Raw genomic sequence first — 18,060 nt, 5'->3', positions numbered from 1 at the left:
ATGAAGTTAATAGGGACCTATCATTTGAAGTTTCTGGGGGAATTAAGAAAACTGAAAGAAAAGTGTTTGGTTCACTCTTTAGAAAACAGTGGATGTCCAATAAATACTATCTTCTTTCCTCCACGTCTTCACAGCCATATCAGAATTATTTTCTTTCATTGCTCTCTGTTATGAGGAAAGCTGCTTGTACCAATTCACACTAACCATGAAGGGTGTTTAACTTCTTCTTTTTTTTTTTTTTTTTTAAAGATTTTATTTATTTATTTGACAGACAGAGATCACAAGTAGGCAGAGAAACAGGCAGAGGGAGAGGAGGAATCAGGCTCCCTGCCGAGCAGAGAACCCGATGCGGGGCTCGATCCCAGGACCCTGGGATCATGACCTGAGCCGAAGGCAGAGGCTTTAACCCACTGAGCCACCCAGGCGCCCCAGGGTGTTTAACTTCTTATACTTTGTGTTGGAATGGTTTCCTTTCACAAATGAATTTAATGAGTAAAATTTTAATTATTGTGGTGAAGCAAAGGAGGGTATAATTAACCAGGTAAAGAGAGATACTTTGGGGCAGTATGCATACAAGTGGACCAAATCCTCTGAACTCTTGGTATCTTTCACTGTTTACTTGTTCTGAATCTTCAAATAAACCACCTCAGGCTCTGTGTAGCTTTCAAGTAATTCTTTTTTTTTTTTTTTAAAGATTTTATTTATTTGACAGAGAGAGAGAAATCACAAGTAGGCAGAGAGGCAGGCAGAGAGAGGGGAGAAAGCAGGTTCCCCGCGGAGCAGAGAGCCCGACGCGGGGCTCGATCCCATCATGACCTGAGCCGAATGCAGAGGTTTTAACCCACTGAGCCACCCAGGTGCCCCTCAAGTAATTCTTTAAAAACACCATTCACTCTTTCAGAATGAGTTTGATTTAAAATGGTAAGGAGGTTATTTTATGCTGTGGCCTACTGCCTGAAGTGTGGCTATTCTAATGTTGTTGATTGAGAGCTGATTTGGAGCCATTTGGTAGTTTAGGATGACCTGGGCAAGTTAACTAACTTCTCTCAGGTTTAGTTTCTTTATAAAAAGGAGATAATATATTTGTTTCAAAAACATAATTTGGAGAACAAGTAAGACTATGTATATGTAACTGTAAAAGTGTTATCTACGCAAATGTAAAATATAAGTAAGCATAAGTGATTGTAATTGCTTTTGGCTTATACTCAATGCTTAGCTAATAGTATGATGTTTGATAAAACAGAATTGATTTTGCTCTTAAATGAAGCATTGTATCTTTGTCTAAATTAGATTCTCTTCACTATGTCTCATTTTCTCTATGCTCATTGTGGAATCCTTGAAGGCAGGAGAATAATTTTTATTGTATTTTATTTTATAGAGTTGAATGAGATTTAGACATAATTACTTTGAGATCATGGTCGCTTACTAATGCTTCCTTTACTGTTTTCTCTTTTCCTTTTTAGTTCCAGAAGTTATTATCTTGCTATCAGTTGTAACCATAATCACATGTTAGAAGCTTTTCTGCAGTTATTTTGAAACATCAGTTGATAAGGAGATAAGCTATATATCTTAAAACTACTTTGCTTTCTTTGAAATTTTAGTAGGTTTTTACTATGGTTTCTAGCAGGACGTTTGTTATTTGTATCTACTTTTTACAGCAAAGGAATATTAATAACATAAAGCAAACATCTTAAACGTTTGAACAGGAGAAAGGTCCCTAGATTTATTTTGATGAGTTAAATCACTTAGGACAGTTATCAATAGGGAAGTTAACTTGCCTGTCTGCTACATTGTTAAATACAAAAATGAGCTTGCCATATTTATTCACTTTAATATTGGTTCGTTATATAAAAATGAAAATCAGTTTTAATGATTATTTTCTAGAAGTCAGTATTTCTAGTTGAAATTACTTCTTATGAAAATGAATGGAAATTGTCTTGAATCTGTATACAGGCATATGTGGGTTTCTGATTTGCATCAAACTTGAAGATTTTCAGCCATTAATTCTCCAAATATTTTTCTGCCTCTCCTCCTTGGGGTTTTCAATTACTTGTATTATTAGGCCACTTGAAGCTGTTCATTAATGTGCTTTTCAATTTTTTGGATTATAATTTTTCTTTTTCTTTTTTTAAAATTTTATTTTATTTTTTCAGTGTTCCAAGATTCATTGTTTATGCACCACACCCAGTGCTCCATGGAATACATGGGATTATCGTTTTTTGCTGTTTCTTTTGGGTAATTTATTGCTATGGCTTAATTCCAACTAGTTCAGTTTACACCGTATACATTGTAGTTTTTACCAATGTAAGTTTGATTTGGATGTTTGTTTATGTTTTCCATTCTCAACTTCTTGGATACATGGAATACAGTTGGAGCAACTATTTTAATGCCCTTTTCTGCGGATTCTCACACCTGTGTTAAAATGTAGTTTAAATCTGATTTAATGATTATTGTCTTCATTATGAATTAGGTTTTATTGCTTTGCATGTCTGGTAATCATCAATTATATATAAGGCATTGTGAATTTTACCTTGTTGGGTCCTGGATATTTTGTATATCTATGAATTTTCTTGAGGTCTTTTCCTGTTCTGGGATTCACTTATTGGAAGCAGTTTGATCTTATGTATCTTGCTTTTCTGATACATGCGGTGGTTTTAAGTAGTGTCCAGCGTAGGGTGTTGCTCTGTGAAATACGAGTTTTTCTCATTTTCTTTGTGGGAATCGGCTTTCTTTTTGGCCTGTTTGAGTACCTGGGACTTTTATCTTTATTCCCTTTTATCACACTTCTTTTGTATGAGGGTTAGCTTTCGTTATTAATGCTTAATTTATTTCCTTTCGGTCAGAGAGCATAGTTTGAGATCTGTGACTCTTGGCACTTTTTCTGTTTGTATCCTTACTTAGTTTTGTTAATATCCTAAATATCCCACTTTTGCGTAGAAAGATTTATTCTCTGTTAGATTTAGAGTTTTATTTAGTAGAGTTTTATTAGTTAAATACTAATTGTGTTCAGATCTTTTGTGGACTTACTAATCTTGCCTCTGTTAAGTAGGAAACAGATGTATAAAAAATACCACGCAAATAGTTGGTTTGTTTCTCCTTAGAAATTTGCTTTATATATTGTGAAACTTTTCATTCAAATTTGGAATTAAAGCTTCATGGTAAATACAGCCTTCTATCAAAATACATAGACTCTCTTTAATTGTAGTAATTCTTGCCTTAGTATTTATTTAGACTTATCAAGGAATCAGCATTGATATTCAGTTAGTATCTAAGTGATACATTGTATTTCATTCCTTTAATCATTTTGGGTTAAAATTTTTGTTCTTAGTAAATACCTTAGTATTTGTGGGTGTCTTAAAATGCATTGTGATTACAACTATCTCTTAACTGAAGCATTTAATTCATTAACTTTTTTGGTAAATAGTGTGTATTTATTTTATTTTTATCACCTCATTCATCTTTATTGGGGTGGTTTTCTTTACTCATTTCGGTTATCATAAGCTTTTCTATATTTTTCTCTTCCAGTGGTTAAGAATTTTGCATTCTGGGGCACCTGGGTGGCTCTGTAGGTTAAGCTTCTGCCTTTGGCTTGGGTCATGGTCTTGGGGTCCTGGGATGGACTCTCATCGGGCTCTGCTTGGTGGGGAGCCTGCTTCCCCCTCTTTCTCTGCCTGTCTCTCTGCCTGCTTGTGATCTCTCTGTCTCTGTCAAATTAATAAATAAAATCTTTTTTTTTAAAAGAGTTTTGCATTCTGTTATTACTCTTTTAGTAATAACTACTCTTTTTAGTGGTAACTCAATACATTTCAATAACATACTGATAATAAAGTCAGAATTCATCAGTATTTTTATCATCCTTTCAACAAAGATCTTAAAATACTCTTTCTAGCATTTCAGTTTCATCTTTGACATTATTGTCTATTATTTTACTTCCTCCTGGTTGGTAACTTTTGTGTTAATTGTTTGTTTTTACCACTCAGTATTCATTTAGATTTACCCATGCATTTTCCAGTTTCTTGCTCAGGTTTGCTTTTCTCATTTCTATGTGAGTTTATTTCTCTTCTTTCAGAAATCTCATATTTCTTTGCATTTGAGTGAGGTTTTTCAAGTGTTAACCTCTAAGAATGTTAGAAAATGCCTTTTCTTCATTTTCATGTTCGTATTATTGAATAGTACTTTTTAGCTGAGTATAGAACTTTAGATTGACTATTATTTGTCATTAGTTCTTTCAATATAAAGTTGCATTGTGTCCCTGCTTCTGTTGGGCTGATGAGAAGTCTGCTGTTAGTTTTGATATTCTTATGTAGGTAATTTTTGTTGTTTTAATATCTCCATTTTCTTTTTGGTGTTAAGATGTGTCCATGTGTAGATTTGTATTTATCCTGTTTGGGACTCAATATGCCATTTTAGATATTATTTTTTTGAATACTGTACATTTTCTTCCTGACACTTCTTAGGTAGTCTTATCCTTATCTTTTTCATCTTGTTATTCTCTGTGTTATTTTTGAGTAATAGCTTCAGTTCTGTGTTCCAGCTTACTTCTCAGTTTCCTCCTTTGTCCTTTTTTCCTCTCCCTCTCATTTCTCAACTTATTTTCCTTTTCCCATATAGCCCCTCTCCCTCTTTTGGAGCCTAATTGTATATTATTTATAATTTATCCATTTGTATTTTTCACCTCTCCTTCTTCCCTTCTTTGTTTTTTTTTTTTTTTGTCTGTTTGTTTTATTTCCTACCCTGCTTTCCCCCACTATGTAAATTTAGGGAACTGGTGGTCAAAAATATTTAGTAAAAGAGTTTCTGTTTGCTGACTAGTTCATTATAAATAGAGGGAGTCAAAAGGAAATAAGTCTAATTTTAATTCAGTATCTTTTTAGCAAGTATGTAGTTACGAGGCTTTCCTAACATGCTCTGTGAGAAGGAAATGAAGAGACTGTCTTGGCTTTAAATTAGGTTATAAAATCTTGAGTTGATTCATGTTTGCTTTTGTTTTGTTTTGATTTTTTTGTTTTGCTTTGTTATTGTTCTCTTATTTTCTTCTTACCTCTGGAACGTTAGTTACGTTTGAAACATTAACTTCAGGAAATGTAGAGCTAATTATAGTAGCTTATTTATTCTAATTTCATAGTCTTTGTTACTCTAAACTGCTGTGTGGGGAAAATACTTTTCCTGTTTTTCTCAGTTGTATGTGTTTTTATTTTGAAAGTCTATGAAATATGTTTAACTAGTATTTGATGGCTTCATATCTTCCTATGATGGATAATTAATTACTAGTGTTCTATTCCTGTTGTTACACTGGAGGCTGAATAACATATATTTTAAGTGCATGGACAGTAGTAGATCCCGGCTGTATGGTTTAAATCCCTGTCTCTGTTTTTTACTAGCTGAATTACTTACTCTGTGCCTGTTTCCTCATCTATAAAATAGGGATAATAATAGTACTTATTTCATAGTGTCATTGTGAGAATTATAGAAAATAATTTCAGTAAATCACATCCAATATGTTGGACATAGAGTGTCTAACATATAGGAAATATTCAGTTTGTGTTAGCCATTATGTTTTTCTAGTTCTGTGAAAAAGTCACACAGGTAGTGTTACTGATAGGAGTGAAATTTTGGTGTTCTAATTACAGTCTAGATGAAGCAATGTTTTGCCTGTCAGGAGGTTATGCAATCTTTTCTAGTATAAAAATTTTCAAGCTAATAAATGAATCTAATAAAGTTAAAATAACCTGTTTTATCAATAATAAAACATATTTGAGTACATATGTGCTGAGCACTGTGTTAGGTTTTGGGAATACTAAGGTAGACACAGTTTATATTCTAAAAAAGCTATAGACTAGTCCTGGAAAGAAGACAAAAAAACACGTAAAATGTAATTATTTCCATAAGATAGAAATGTAGAGAATCCAAGGGAATATAGAGGAGAGGGCATCCATCCTTTCCTTTGGGAGGGCAGAGCAAAAGGGAAAGTCTTGGAAAATTCCATATACAAGATGTCACTAAAAAATCATTATGATTATTCACAGGGTAAGATATTACATGAAAGAGTTTAAAGTGCTATCTATATGTTGTTTACTATTAATTTTATTCTGAAATCTTTTATTGAGCCTTAGAGCATTTCAAGAAATTAACTGATATTTAACTTTAATTTGAGTTTCATAACAATTAATAGTGTATTCTTCATCTCACTTCCAGCTTCATAAATCTTTGCTGTTTTTCCAGTGCCTTTTTAAAATTTATTTTTCATTATAAAAGAAATGTGTTTTTTATTTTTTTATTTTTGAAGATTTTTTATTCATTTATTTGACAGGCAGAGATCACAAGTAGACAGAGAGGCAGGCAGAGAGAGAGAGGAGGAAGAGGCTCCCTGCTGAGCGGAGAACCCGATGCGGGGTTCCATCCCAGGACCCCGAGACCATATCCTGAGCCAAAGGAAGAGGCTTTAACCCACTGAGCCACCCAGGCGCCCAAAATGTGTGCTTTTTAAATTTTTTAATTTTTTAAAAAGATTTTATTTATTTAAGTGAGAGAGAGAGAGAGAGAGCATGAGCAGGGGAGGGAGAGGGAAAAAGAAGAGGGAAAAACAGGCTCCCCACTGAGCAGGGAGCCCCAACATGCGGCTCCATCCCAGGACCCCGAGATCATGACCTGAATTGAAGGCAGATGCTGAAGCAACTGAGCCTCCCAGGTGCCCCAGAAATAAGTCCTTTTTGCAAAGAAAATTGAATAATAGGAAGTATATATTAAAAGTAAAAGTTCCCTCTTCCCCTTTTTCTTCAACCTTCTCAGTCCCTGAAAATAACTCAAACAAGATGTATAGTATGTATACGTCTGTTTCTTGCTTTGAATAATAATTTGTCTCCTTTACTTTACATTCAAGGCATTTTATGACATATTTCAAGGCTATTTTTTCAATTTTATTTTTATCAAAATGTTTTAGGCTCTAGCCAAAGTGAATTATTTTTCTGTATCCTGTCATGCTTCATACTTTCCTCATTTTGTTGTCTTTGCTAATGCCTAGAATGCCCTTCACCGCTTCATGTTCAAAGCCCTTACTATCCTTAAAAGTCTTTTCAAATAATAAATCCTGTGTTAAGCTCTCCTACTTTCCCTACTTCCACCCCTTTTTAGCTTTGAAAGTAATTTTTGTTTCTAAATTGCCAATGTATTTTGTAACTTCACTTTCAGTACCTAACACTTTCTGATGTGCATATAGCTATATGTTTGATTTTGTGTGCGCTGGACTATACTGACAATTCCTTTAAAGCAATATTATCTGTTCGAGCTTTGTAATACTTAAGTGCCTATTTATAAAGTCTGTTGTTATATACCTATTTACTGAGTAAATGTGTTTTGGAAAGATAAGATATATAATTATTCTAGAAATACTGATTTTAAACTCTTGGGGATAAGTTGAGAGAAGCATAGCTGTGAATTGAAATTAGAACTTGACTCTTTCTTTGGTTTGGTTAAATACTCAAAATAAATTTCGAATAAATCTCTCTGAGACATTGTTTTGTATGAGTTTTTTTTTTTTTAGGAAACAAATATTATGATAATGATAACCTGATTTAACCTTTTTTTTTTTTTTAAAGATTTTATTTATTTACTTGAGAAAGTTACAGAGCACATAATGGGCTGGGAGGGGCAGAAGGAGAAGGGCACAGGGCTGGATCTCAGGATGAGGAACCTGAGATCATAACCTGAGCAAAGGCACAAACTTACTCAATTGACTGAGCCGCCCAGGTGCCCTTTAACCTGTTTTTAAATTTAAAAATTTTTAAAAACTAAAGTTGTGAGAACAAGGATATAAATAAGTGCATATCTCAAATATTTTAATAGGATAGAATTTTAGGAGCAGTTCTTTGACTTTTTTTGAAGGAAACTCACCATTATGATAATTTGCTGAACATGATTTAACATATATATAGTCACTAAAAACTGTTTTGTTTCCTTTTCAGAGAATGCAGAGTCTATTGATCTTAAACAGTTTTTTGACCAACATTTTTCACATATATATTACGTGTTCTTTGAGAATTTTGTGACTATTGAAGCTAGTCTTAAACAGAAAGGTAAGGTGTTATAATTGGCCCTGACTTATGTTGATGTTTCAAACAATTGTCATAAATACCCACTTGAAAATCAACCCTTGGATGTTGAAATTTTAATGTTATTTCACTTCTTTTGTGAAACATCTTTCAGACCCTGTCTCAAAGTATGGGTTAGTAATACTATCTTCATTCTTTTTGAGAAGGCTTACAAGATTTGCTTTTTGCCTGGTCAGATAGATTTATTTACCTGTTTCCTCACTTTTTTTGCTCTGCCCTTAGATGCCTGTGAAGTTTGAGCAGTCATTCTCATATTTTCATTTTCAGAATTTATTCTAAGTTCTCCCCAGTGTATTATTATTACTATTTTAAAAAAGATTTTATTTATTTATTTATTTGCGAGAGAGAGCATGCACGGGCATATGAGTGGAGGGAGGGGTAGAGGGAGAGGAAGAAGCAGACTCCCCGCTGACCAGGAAGCCCCAGATGGAGCTCGATCCCAGGATCCTGAGATCATGACCTGAGCCCAAGGCAGAGAGTTAACTGACTGAGCCACCCAGGCACTCCTCCACAGTATATTATTTGTTTTTAGATATAAATATGTGGAATCTAAATTTATTTGTTGAATAGATATGGTACAGTATTGTCTATACATTGAACAGAGTATGCTTTAAATATTTTATTAAAGAATCACTGAGAAGATACTTTAGTGCTTGAAATATTTTAAGCTTTTTAAATGCTTGTTAACAATGAGGACAAAATGATAATCTTTAAAATATTTTTCTGTAAAAATGTTTTAGGTCACAAGTCTCAAAGGGAGGAATTGGATGCTATACTTTTTATTTTTGAGGTAAGTGTTTGCCCATCAGTTTTTTTTCCCTTCAAAATAATTCTTGGAACATGCAAAGGAATATATTAGAATTATAGAGCATGAATTTTCCTTGCTTTCCAAGAACTGAATCACATTCTTTGACCTCAAAACATATCTGACTTAATTTTTAATTATTTTTTGAGATACCAGTGTTGTTTTTAGATAAAAATAGAATTACGTTTTTATGCATGTGACACCATAGAATTGGTAACACTGTAAAATAGTTAAGTGTTTTATAAATTATTTTTCTATATTACATTGGATTGGGGTGAGAGAAGTCTTTATTGTTAAATAAACAGAAGGAAGTAGGAACATTTGATGCTTTACTAAAGTTTATATTTTGTTTTCGGCATACTGATAAAAATTAGGGTCCCCTCACTTTTAAAATAACTCCTTGCCTCTTCATTCTGTCTTTCAAATCAAGCAATGATAGGAGTATTCCAATCTTTAGCAAGAATTCAGAGATCTGGAGACTTGTGACTTGAAAGACAGTAAAGAATTTGGAAAACTGTGTTTCAACATTGAGCCATTTTGTCTGTTGGTAATTAAAGATAATTCAGTTTTATACTTTGGGTTCTTTGACATGGTTTAGAGGAATTTGAACAATCTGATATCTCTCTTAGGAATTGATTTAGCTATTGATTTAGTCACAGCTAAAAAAAAAAAAAAGAAGCTTTTTTGTTTTGTTTTTTTTTAGAGTTCTAGATGGAAGTAACTGGTTTTGGTACCTATTGGGCTATTTATTTTCAGTAATCTTTGTCCCTGAGGAATTTGCTTATGTTTATATCTCCAGGTGTTTGCATGAACTATTTACAAGGGGAATGTTAAAACATAGGTGTTTTGAGAAAGAATGAATTTATCAGCAGAAATCGTTCAAATTATGTTCTCTAATGTGGAATTAAATGAGGAAATCAATAACAAGGAAATTTTGTAAATTCATAAATATGTGGAAGTTAATGAGTACACCCCCAAATAACCAGTGGCTCATAGGAAGATGTGGTATACCAAAACTTAGGGAATGCAGGTAACCAAGCACTCAGAGGAAAATTTATAGTTATTTATAGTTATAAACTTAATATAATAAAGCAAGAATGATATCCTCTCAATTACTTAAGCTTCCACCTTAGAAAAAGGAGCAAATTAAACCCAAAGCAAGCAGATAAAAGGAAATAATAAAGATTATAGCAGAAATAAATGAAAGAAAGATTTAAAAAATGGAGAAAACCAACAGAACTAAAAATTGGTTCATTCAAAAAGATAAGAAAACTAATAATGGATAGCTGTACTAAGTAAAAAGAGTGAGGAATTAAATTACTAAATTCAGGAATTAAAAAAGAATATCACTAATGACTTTATTGAAATTGTAAGAGAATACTAAGAGAATACTATGACCAACTGTGTGCCAACAAATTTGATAAATAAAATGGACATGTTTCTATAAAGACAGAAAGCTTTGCGATTTAAAAAGAAATAACAAATCTGAAAGACTTATAACTAGTGAAAAAATGAATTAGTATTTAAATAAAATCCCACCTGGAAAAAGCCCAGACCCAGATGACTTCACTAGTGAATTTTAACTAGCCCTTTAAAGAAAAATACCAGTTCTTCAGAAATTCTTTAATAAAAAAACAGGTGATATTTCACAGTTCATTCTGTGAGGCCAATATTACCCAACCAAAACCAGACAAAAACAAGGAAAGAGAATTATAAAATATTTTCATGAATATTGGCACAAAAAATCCTAAAAAAAAAAAAGCATATAAAAAGGATTGTACAACATCACCAAGTGGGATTTATATATGAAATACAAAGTTCAACATCTAAAAATTAACCAACTAGTATGTAGTAATAATAATAAAATAAAAGACAAAAAATATGTTATTGTTGATAGAAAGCATTTGGCAAAATCCAATACTATTTCATGATAAAATACTTAACAAAATGGGAATAAAAAGAAACTTTGTCAGCTTGATATAGGACATCTACAATCTACAAAAATACACATTTAAGACTGTACCTAGTACTGGATACTGAGTTCCTCTTTCTTTTTTTTTTTTAAAGATTTTATTTATTTATTTGAGAGAGAGACAGTGAGAGAGAACATGAGCGAGGAGAAGGTCAGAGAGAGAAGCAGACTCCCCGTGGAGCTGGGAGCCTGATGCGGGACTCGATCCCGGGACTCCAGGATCATGACCTGAGCCGAAGGCAGCCGTCCAACCAACTGAGCCACCCAGGCGCCCCTGAGTTCCTCTTTCTTAAGATTAGGAACAAAACAAGCATATCAACTCTTGCCATTTCTATTAAATATTGCACTTGGTTCTAGCTAGCCAGGGAAGTTAGGCAAGAGAAGGAAGTAAAAGGCATCAAGATTGAAAAAGAAGTTAAAAAATAAAAGGTATCAGCAGAGAACACAAGATAAGAATTTCTGGAAAGTGTTCCTTCAGACATTCATGCTTGCCCTGTGTTCAGGAAACTGAGATGGATTAGTTAATGGAAGCTCTTTCAGGACCTTCCTTCTATTAAAAAATAGTGTTTAGGGGCGCCTGGGTGGCTCAGTGGGTTAAGCCGCTGCCTTCGGCTCAGGTCATGATCTCAGGGTCCTGGGATCGAGTCCCGCATCGGGCTCTCTGCTCAGCAGGGAGCCTGCTTCCCTCTCTCTCTCTGCCTGCCTCTCCATCTACTTGTGATTTCTCTCTGTCAAATAAATAAATAAAATCTTTAAAAAAAAATAGTGTTTATTTCCCTGTATGTAATATATACTTATCAGTTGTTACCTTTAATGAATGAGTGAATTTTCTTAGAATATAAAGATGTTAGATACAGGGCTTTCATCTTTTGGAAAAAATATGTAACCTTTGTGCTGATGTTTTTCTGCTTACAGTGGGGATAATAATATCTGATCTCTATCTTAAGAGACTAATGATGATTTTTATATTTTATTTTATTTTGTTTTGTTTAAACATTTAATTATTTAACCACAAGCCATTTACCCCTGTGGCAACTTTTCTGACACCTCCTGCTTTTAAAAGCCAAAAGGTCAGAAGGATCGTGAGGCCCCATTTTCACTGTCTGTATTCACACTGAAAATCAAGATCAAAGGAGCTTTTTTGCCTGTCTGCTCCAGGGAGGTTTCTGCCCTCCCTGAGCTCACCTTAGTAATGATGATTTTTTTTTTTTTAAGATTTTATTTATTTATTTGATGGACAGAGATCACAAGTAGGCAGAGAGGCAGGCAGAGAGAGAGAGGAGGAAGCAGGCTTCCCGCTAAGCAGAGAGCCCGATGCGGGGCTTGATCCCAGGACCCTGGGATCATGACCTGAGCCGAAGGCAGAGGCTTTAACCCACTGAGCCACCCAGGTGCCCCAGTAATGATGATTTTTAAAAAAATCAAGAAATTTATAGATTAACTGACTTCCTCTTTTTTGAATGAAAAGCACCATTATGTAGTATTAATAATACTATGCAGGATTTATAGCAATTTTCCTCCATTAAGACTATACATGGTTTCTTTCATTTTTATAGTATTCTTTCATTTTTAAATAAAGACGTTTATATATAAGAGGCTAAATCTGGGGGCACCTGATTTGGTGGCTCAGTGGGTTAAGCTGCTGCTTTCGGCTCAGGTCATGATCTCAGGGTCCTGGGATCGAGTCCCGCATCGGGCTCTCTGCTCGGCAGGGAGCCTGCTTCCCTCTCTCTCTCTCTCTCTCTCTCTGCCTGCCTCTCTGTCTACTGTGATCTCTCTCTGTCAAATAAATAAATAAAATCTTAAAAAAAAAAAAGAGGCTAAATCTGAAGTATAATAGTCATAATTTAGGAATGTTTCTGGGTAGTTTACAAACTTAACTTTTCAACTTACAATTTTATCCCTTTCCATACCAAGATAAATACATTTATACAGTTGTTGGCTAGAGAAATATGAGGAGGGCAATGGTAAAGAAGTTTGTGTATCTCATGTAAAATTTCTTCATCATTCTCCTGTATGAGATGGACTAGTGGAAGATAGAGAAGTGTAAAACATGCATACCATCTTTTGTGGCCAAATAGTATAAAAGTATACATTTTGGATTAAGCATATCAAGATTGGATTCAGTTCTTCCACTTTCTAACTTAAGCACATTACTTAACCCACTTTCTCCTTTTTAAACTGAGATTAATAAACTCTTTTTTAGGATGGTTGTGAGGATTAATGAGATAGCATTACATATAAAAGCATCTAGTGTTTGGCCCTTATGAACACTTTGGTTCATGGCATTTCTAAAGTATAACAGCAGTAAAAGCAGCAGTAACAACAAACTTAAACTCATTCAGCAAGCTGATGAGTACTGGGAGCTTAGTTTAGTAGCATAGTAAGGCAGCTGTTGAGCTAGAAAAATTCACACAGAGGAAATTTGTGAAGGGAATTAAAGGTAAAATTTTGTAAAATTGTAAAAAGTGTTCATCCTAATTAATGGAAACCTGTATTAGTTTAACTGTAAGGATCCTGAAATTTTAAATATTGTTCTTATACCTATAGCCATCATAAATATAAGTACCTTTGGGTTCATGTGAATCAAGTCAGTACAAATATTTGATGTGATTTTTGTAAAATCAAAATATTTTTCCTTCTTTTATCAAAACAGGAGGAAGAACTTCTCAAAGTGAGACACAATGTTACAAATAATAGTATCTGAAAGAATTCAGAACTTATTAGTAATATCCACAATTTGGAAATTCTAGGAGTAGCAAATAATCATTTTGAAATATGTTAGAGTTCATTATTTAATTCATAAAGAGGGATATACTTACTTTCCACATCATTATGAAAGATAAATTCATTAGTGTTGCGTTCCAAGTCTTTGTTAGTATAGCTTGTTGGGTTTTGCTTTTGCTGTTTTCAAATATTGATCAGTGTGCCAGTGCTGAAGTAGTGCAAGTCCTGTCAGATTATCTCAAATACTGTTTTATGTTGGTGATGCTATCTATATTTTACATAAGAAACTGTTACATGCTTATTGTAAGCTCTTCGTTTATTTTTCACATTGCACAGAATGTGGTCTCATTACTTGCTTTTCATTCTTTGTTTTATTCGTACTGATTTTTAGAAAATTTTACAACTTCTTCCAGAGAGAATTCATCAGCGATGGCAGTTTCATAGTATTGGTAAGTGATTTGAATATATATTCCCCATTTGACATAAATGATAATATATGAAAATGCTCTGTACTGGGTTGGTCATTATTTGAAATGAATTTGTAGTTTATGTTTTAGTAGAAAAAATATAAAGAATACAAAACTAAACTTAATGGGAATGTAAAATTAAAAATAATAGATGAAGGATTTCCAGTCAAAGTAGCATATTAAATTTCTTCGATCTATCTGTTCTTTTACTTTCAGTAATGATAAAACTGCAAAACCAAAAAAATAAAAGCAGACTCAACATCAAAATAAACATCTGAGAATCAGAAATGGAAGAGAAATGTTAAGTGCCAAGTAGAGTGGGCTCCAGATTCAAAAGCAAGCAGTGTCAGCTGGCAGTTTGCTCCACAGAAAATAGTGAGGAGAACTAGAGTTAACTTTCTTGTTAACTCTAGCCAGAGTAGAGCTTTCCAGATCATGGAATGAAGCCAAAAACAAAAAAGGAGGGGAAAAAAACCTGTTGTGGGTTACCGTCAGAAACCAAGTAGGGAGGAGATCACAAACTTTCTGTTACCAGGAAATAAGCCAAGGTGCTTGCTGGTTTGGAGTCTGGTCTTATATTATTAACAGTGTCACCACAGTCCTCTTGAGTGCTTGTTCTCAGACATGCTTCCCCTTTGTGATTAGAAACTGCAGATAACAGTTGTTGGCTTTCTTATTTATTTATTTAGGTTTTATTTTTTCAGTGTTCCAAGATTAATTCTTTATGTACACACTTAGTGCTCCATGCAATATGTGCCCTCCTTAATACCCACCACCAGGCTCACCCATCCCCCCCTCCCCTCTAAAACCCTGTTTGTTTCTCAGAGTCTGCAGTCTCTCATGGTTTGTCTCCCCCTCCAATTTCCCCCAGTTCACTTTTCCTTTCCTTTTCCTAATGTCCTCCATGTTATTCCTTAAGTTGTACAAGTAAGTGAAACCATATAATAATCGACTTTCTCTGCTTGACTTATTTTCACTCAGCATAATCTCCCCCAGTCCCACCCATGTTGATAGAAAAGTTGGGTATTCATCCTTTCTGATGGCTGAATAATATTCCATTGTATATATGGACCACATCTTCTTTATCCATTCGTCTGTTGAAGGGCATATCGGCTCTTTCCATAGCTTGGCTATTGTGGACATTGCTGCTATGAACATTGGGGTACATATGGCTCTTCTTTTCATTACCTCTGTATCTTTGGGGCAGGTACTTAGTAGTGCCAATTGCAGGGTCATAGTGTAGCTCTATTTTAATTTTTTGAGGCATCTCCGTACTGTTTTCCAAAGTGGCTGCACCAACTTGCATTCCCACCAACAGTGTATGAGTTCCCCTTTCTCCACATCTTCTCCAACATTTGTTGTTTCCTGTCTTGTTAATCTTTGCCATTCTAACTGGTGTAAGGTGGTATCTTAATGAGGTTTTGATTTGAATTTCCCTGATGGCTAATGATGATGAACATTTTTTCATGTGTCTGCCAGCCATTTGTATGTCTTCTTTGGAGAAGTGGCTGTTCATGACTTTTGCCCATTTTTTGACTTGTTTATCAGTTTTTTGGGTGTTGAGTTTGAGGAGTTTTTTTTGTTTGTTTGTTTTTTGTTTTTTTTTTTAAAGATTTTATTTATTTATTTGGCAGAGAGAGACACATTGAGAGGGAACACAATAGGGGAAGTGTGAGAGGGAAAAGCAGGCTTCCCAACAAGCAGGGAGACTGATGCAGGGCTTGATCCAAGTACCCTGGGATCATGGGCTGAGCCGAAAGTAGATGCTTAGACTGAGCCACCCAGGAGTCCCGAGGAGTTCTTTACAGATCTCAGATATCAACCCTTTGACTGTAGTGTCATTTGTGAATATCTTCTACCACTCCATGGGTTGCCTCTTTGTTTTGTTGACCGTTCCCTTTGTTCTGCAGAAGCTTTTTAGCTTGATGAAGTCCCAAAAGTTCATTTTCACTTTTGTTTCCTTTGCCTTTGGAGACATGTCTTGAAAGAAGTTGCTGTGGCTGATGTTGAAGAAGTTACTGCCTATGTTCTCCTCTAGGATTTTGATGGATTCCGGTCTCACATTGAGGTCTTTCATCCATTTTGAGTTTATCTTTGTGAATGGTGTAAAAGGATGATCGAGTTTCATTTGTCTGTATATAGCTGTCCAATTTTCCCAGCACCATTTATTGAAGAGACTGTCTTTTTTCCATTGGATATTTTTTCCTGCTTTGTCGAAGATTATTTGACCATAGTATTGAGGGTCCATATCTGGACTCTCTACCTGTTCCATTGGTCTGTGTGTCTGTTTTTGTGCCAGTACCATCCTGTCTTGGTGATCATACTTTGTAATAAAGCTTGAAATCAGGCAACATGATGCCCCCAGCTTTGTTTTTCTTTTTTAACACTTCCTTGCTAATTTGGGGTCTTTTCTGGTTCCACACAAATTTTAGGATTGTTTGTTCCAGTGCTTGAAAAATGCCGGTGAAATTTTGATCAGTATGGCATTGAAAGTATAGATTGCTCTGGCAGTATAGACATTTTAACAGTGTTTATTCTTCTGATCCATGATCATGAAATATTTTTCCCATCTTTTTGTGTATTCTTCATTTTCTTTCATGAGTGTTCAAACTCTGTCTCTTTTCAGATGACGTGATACTTTATATGGAAAACCCAAAAACTTCACCCCCAAACTACTAGAACTCATACAGCAATTCAGTAATGTGGCAAGATACAAATTAAATGTACAGAAATCATTTGCTTTCTTATACACTGACAATGAAACTATGGAAAGGGAAAGTAGAGAATCGATTCATTTACTCTAGCACCAAGAACATAAGATCGCTTGGAATAAGACTAACCAAAGAGGTAACAGATCTATACTTCAGGAACTAGAGTTGTTGGCTTTCATTTAGGCTTTGGTTGGATGTCAGGTTTGATTGCTAATGATGCTAATGACCCTTGCTCATGGGGAATATGTGGGTGACCACCCTATCTACATTGTTGAAGTAGAATGTTATGGGCCTGACATTAATTTGTAAAACATATATTTGTTTCTCTTAAAAAAGAAAGTCATCGATTTTATTTAGGCCTCACATTTTTTTTAATCCATTATAGCAAGTGATATCTTTTTTGGACACAATTTATAAATGGGCAAAGGATTTGAATAGACATTTCTCCAAGACATACTAGATGACTGATAAGCACATGAAGAGATGTGCAACATCATTAGTCAGTAGGAAATGCAAATCACAATTCTAAGGAGATGCCAATTCACATCTACTAGAATGACTATAGGCAAAAAAAAAACCCCAAAAAACAAGCATTGGTGAAGCTTTGGAGAAATTGGAACCCTCAAACACTGTTGGTGGGAATGTAAAATGCTACAGATGCTTTGAAAACCAGTCTGGCAGTTCCTCAAAATATTAAACATTGAGCTCTTCTATGGCCCAGCACTTCCATGCCCAGATATATACCCAAGAGAAAGAAAACACATGTCTGCATAGAAATGTATACTCTAATATTCATAGTACCAGTCTTCATAATAGCCAAAAAATGGAAATAACTCAATGTCTGTTAACTGGTAATTAGATGAGTAAAATGTATTTTATCTTTAACAAAAGGAGAAGTCTTTTGTGGGGATTTGAAACTGTAAGCCTTCCCAGTTAATTCCTGAAACAAAAGAAACTCCGGACATCTAGAAAGGATATTGAGGCAGGGGCTAAAAAAGGCTTTAGTAGATAAAGTTTGAGACTAAATGTAACATATTCGTTAACATACCCAGAAGAACTCTTACAGTTCTTACAGCTGTTAATAATTCTTACAGCTCAATAATAAGACAGATATTTTTAAATTAGCAAAATATTTGAATAGACTTTATATCAGAGAAGAAATAAGAATTGGTGATAAGCCTTTAATAAGGTACTCAAACAGTGAAATCCTATTTTGTGTTTCATAATCATAAAAATGTCTCTGAAGGTTGTTTATGATGATGGGTCTTTT

General features: G+C 34.4%; 1 protein-coding gene across 16 annotated transcripts in view; it reads left to right on the top strand.

The window, feature by feature from the left end:
* The window catches only part of RALGAPA1 (Ral GTPase activating protein catalytic subunit alpha 1), a 247,914-nt gene that overhangs the window by 23,194 nt on the left and 206,660 nt on the right, over positions 1–18,060 (top strand). For all 16 annotated transcript variants that reach the window (XR_004285927.1, XM_032344040.1, XM_032344039.1 and 13 more), the window contains exons 2-4: positions 7,962–8,072; positions 8,849–8,898; positions 14,004–14,061. Coding sequence is in view for 15 of the 16 variants with exons in the window: in XM_032344040.1 (XP_032199931.1) it covers positions 7,962–8,072; positions 8,849–8,898; positions 14,004–14,061 (219 nt within the window). In the remaining variant the exon portion in view is untranslated. The remainder of the gene's footprint in view (positions 1–7,961; positions 8,073–8,848; positions 8,899–14,003; positions 14,062–18,060) is intronic.

The sequence above is a fragment of the Mustela erminea genome, chromosome 5, assembly GCF_009829155.1.
Source record: "Mustela erminea isolate mMusErm1 chromosome 5, mMusErm1.Pri, whole genome shotgun sequence".
Taxonomy (NCBI): domain Eukaryota; kingdom Metazoa; phylum Chordata; class Mammalia; order Carnivora; family Mustelidae; genus Mustela; species Mustela erminea.
Note: the sequence above shows the minus strand (reverse complement) of the source record. Positions and strands in the feature narration are given on the sequence as shown.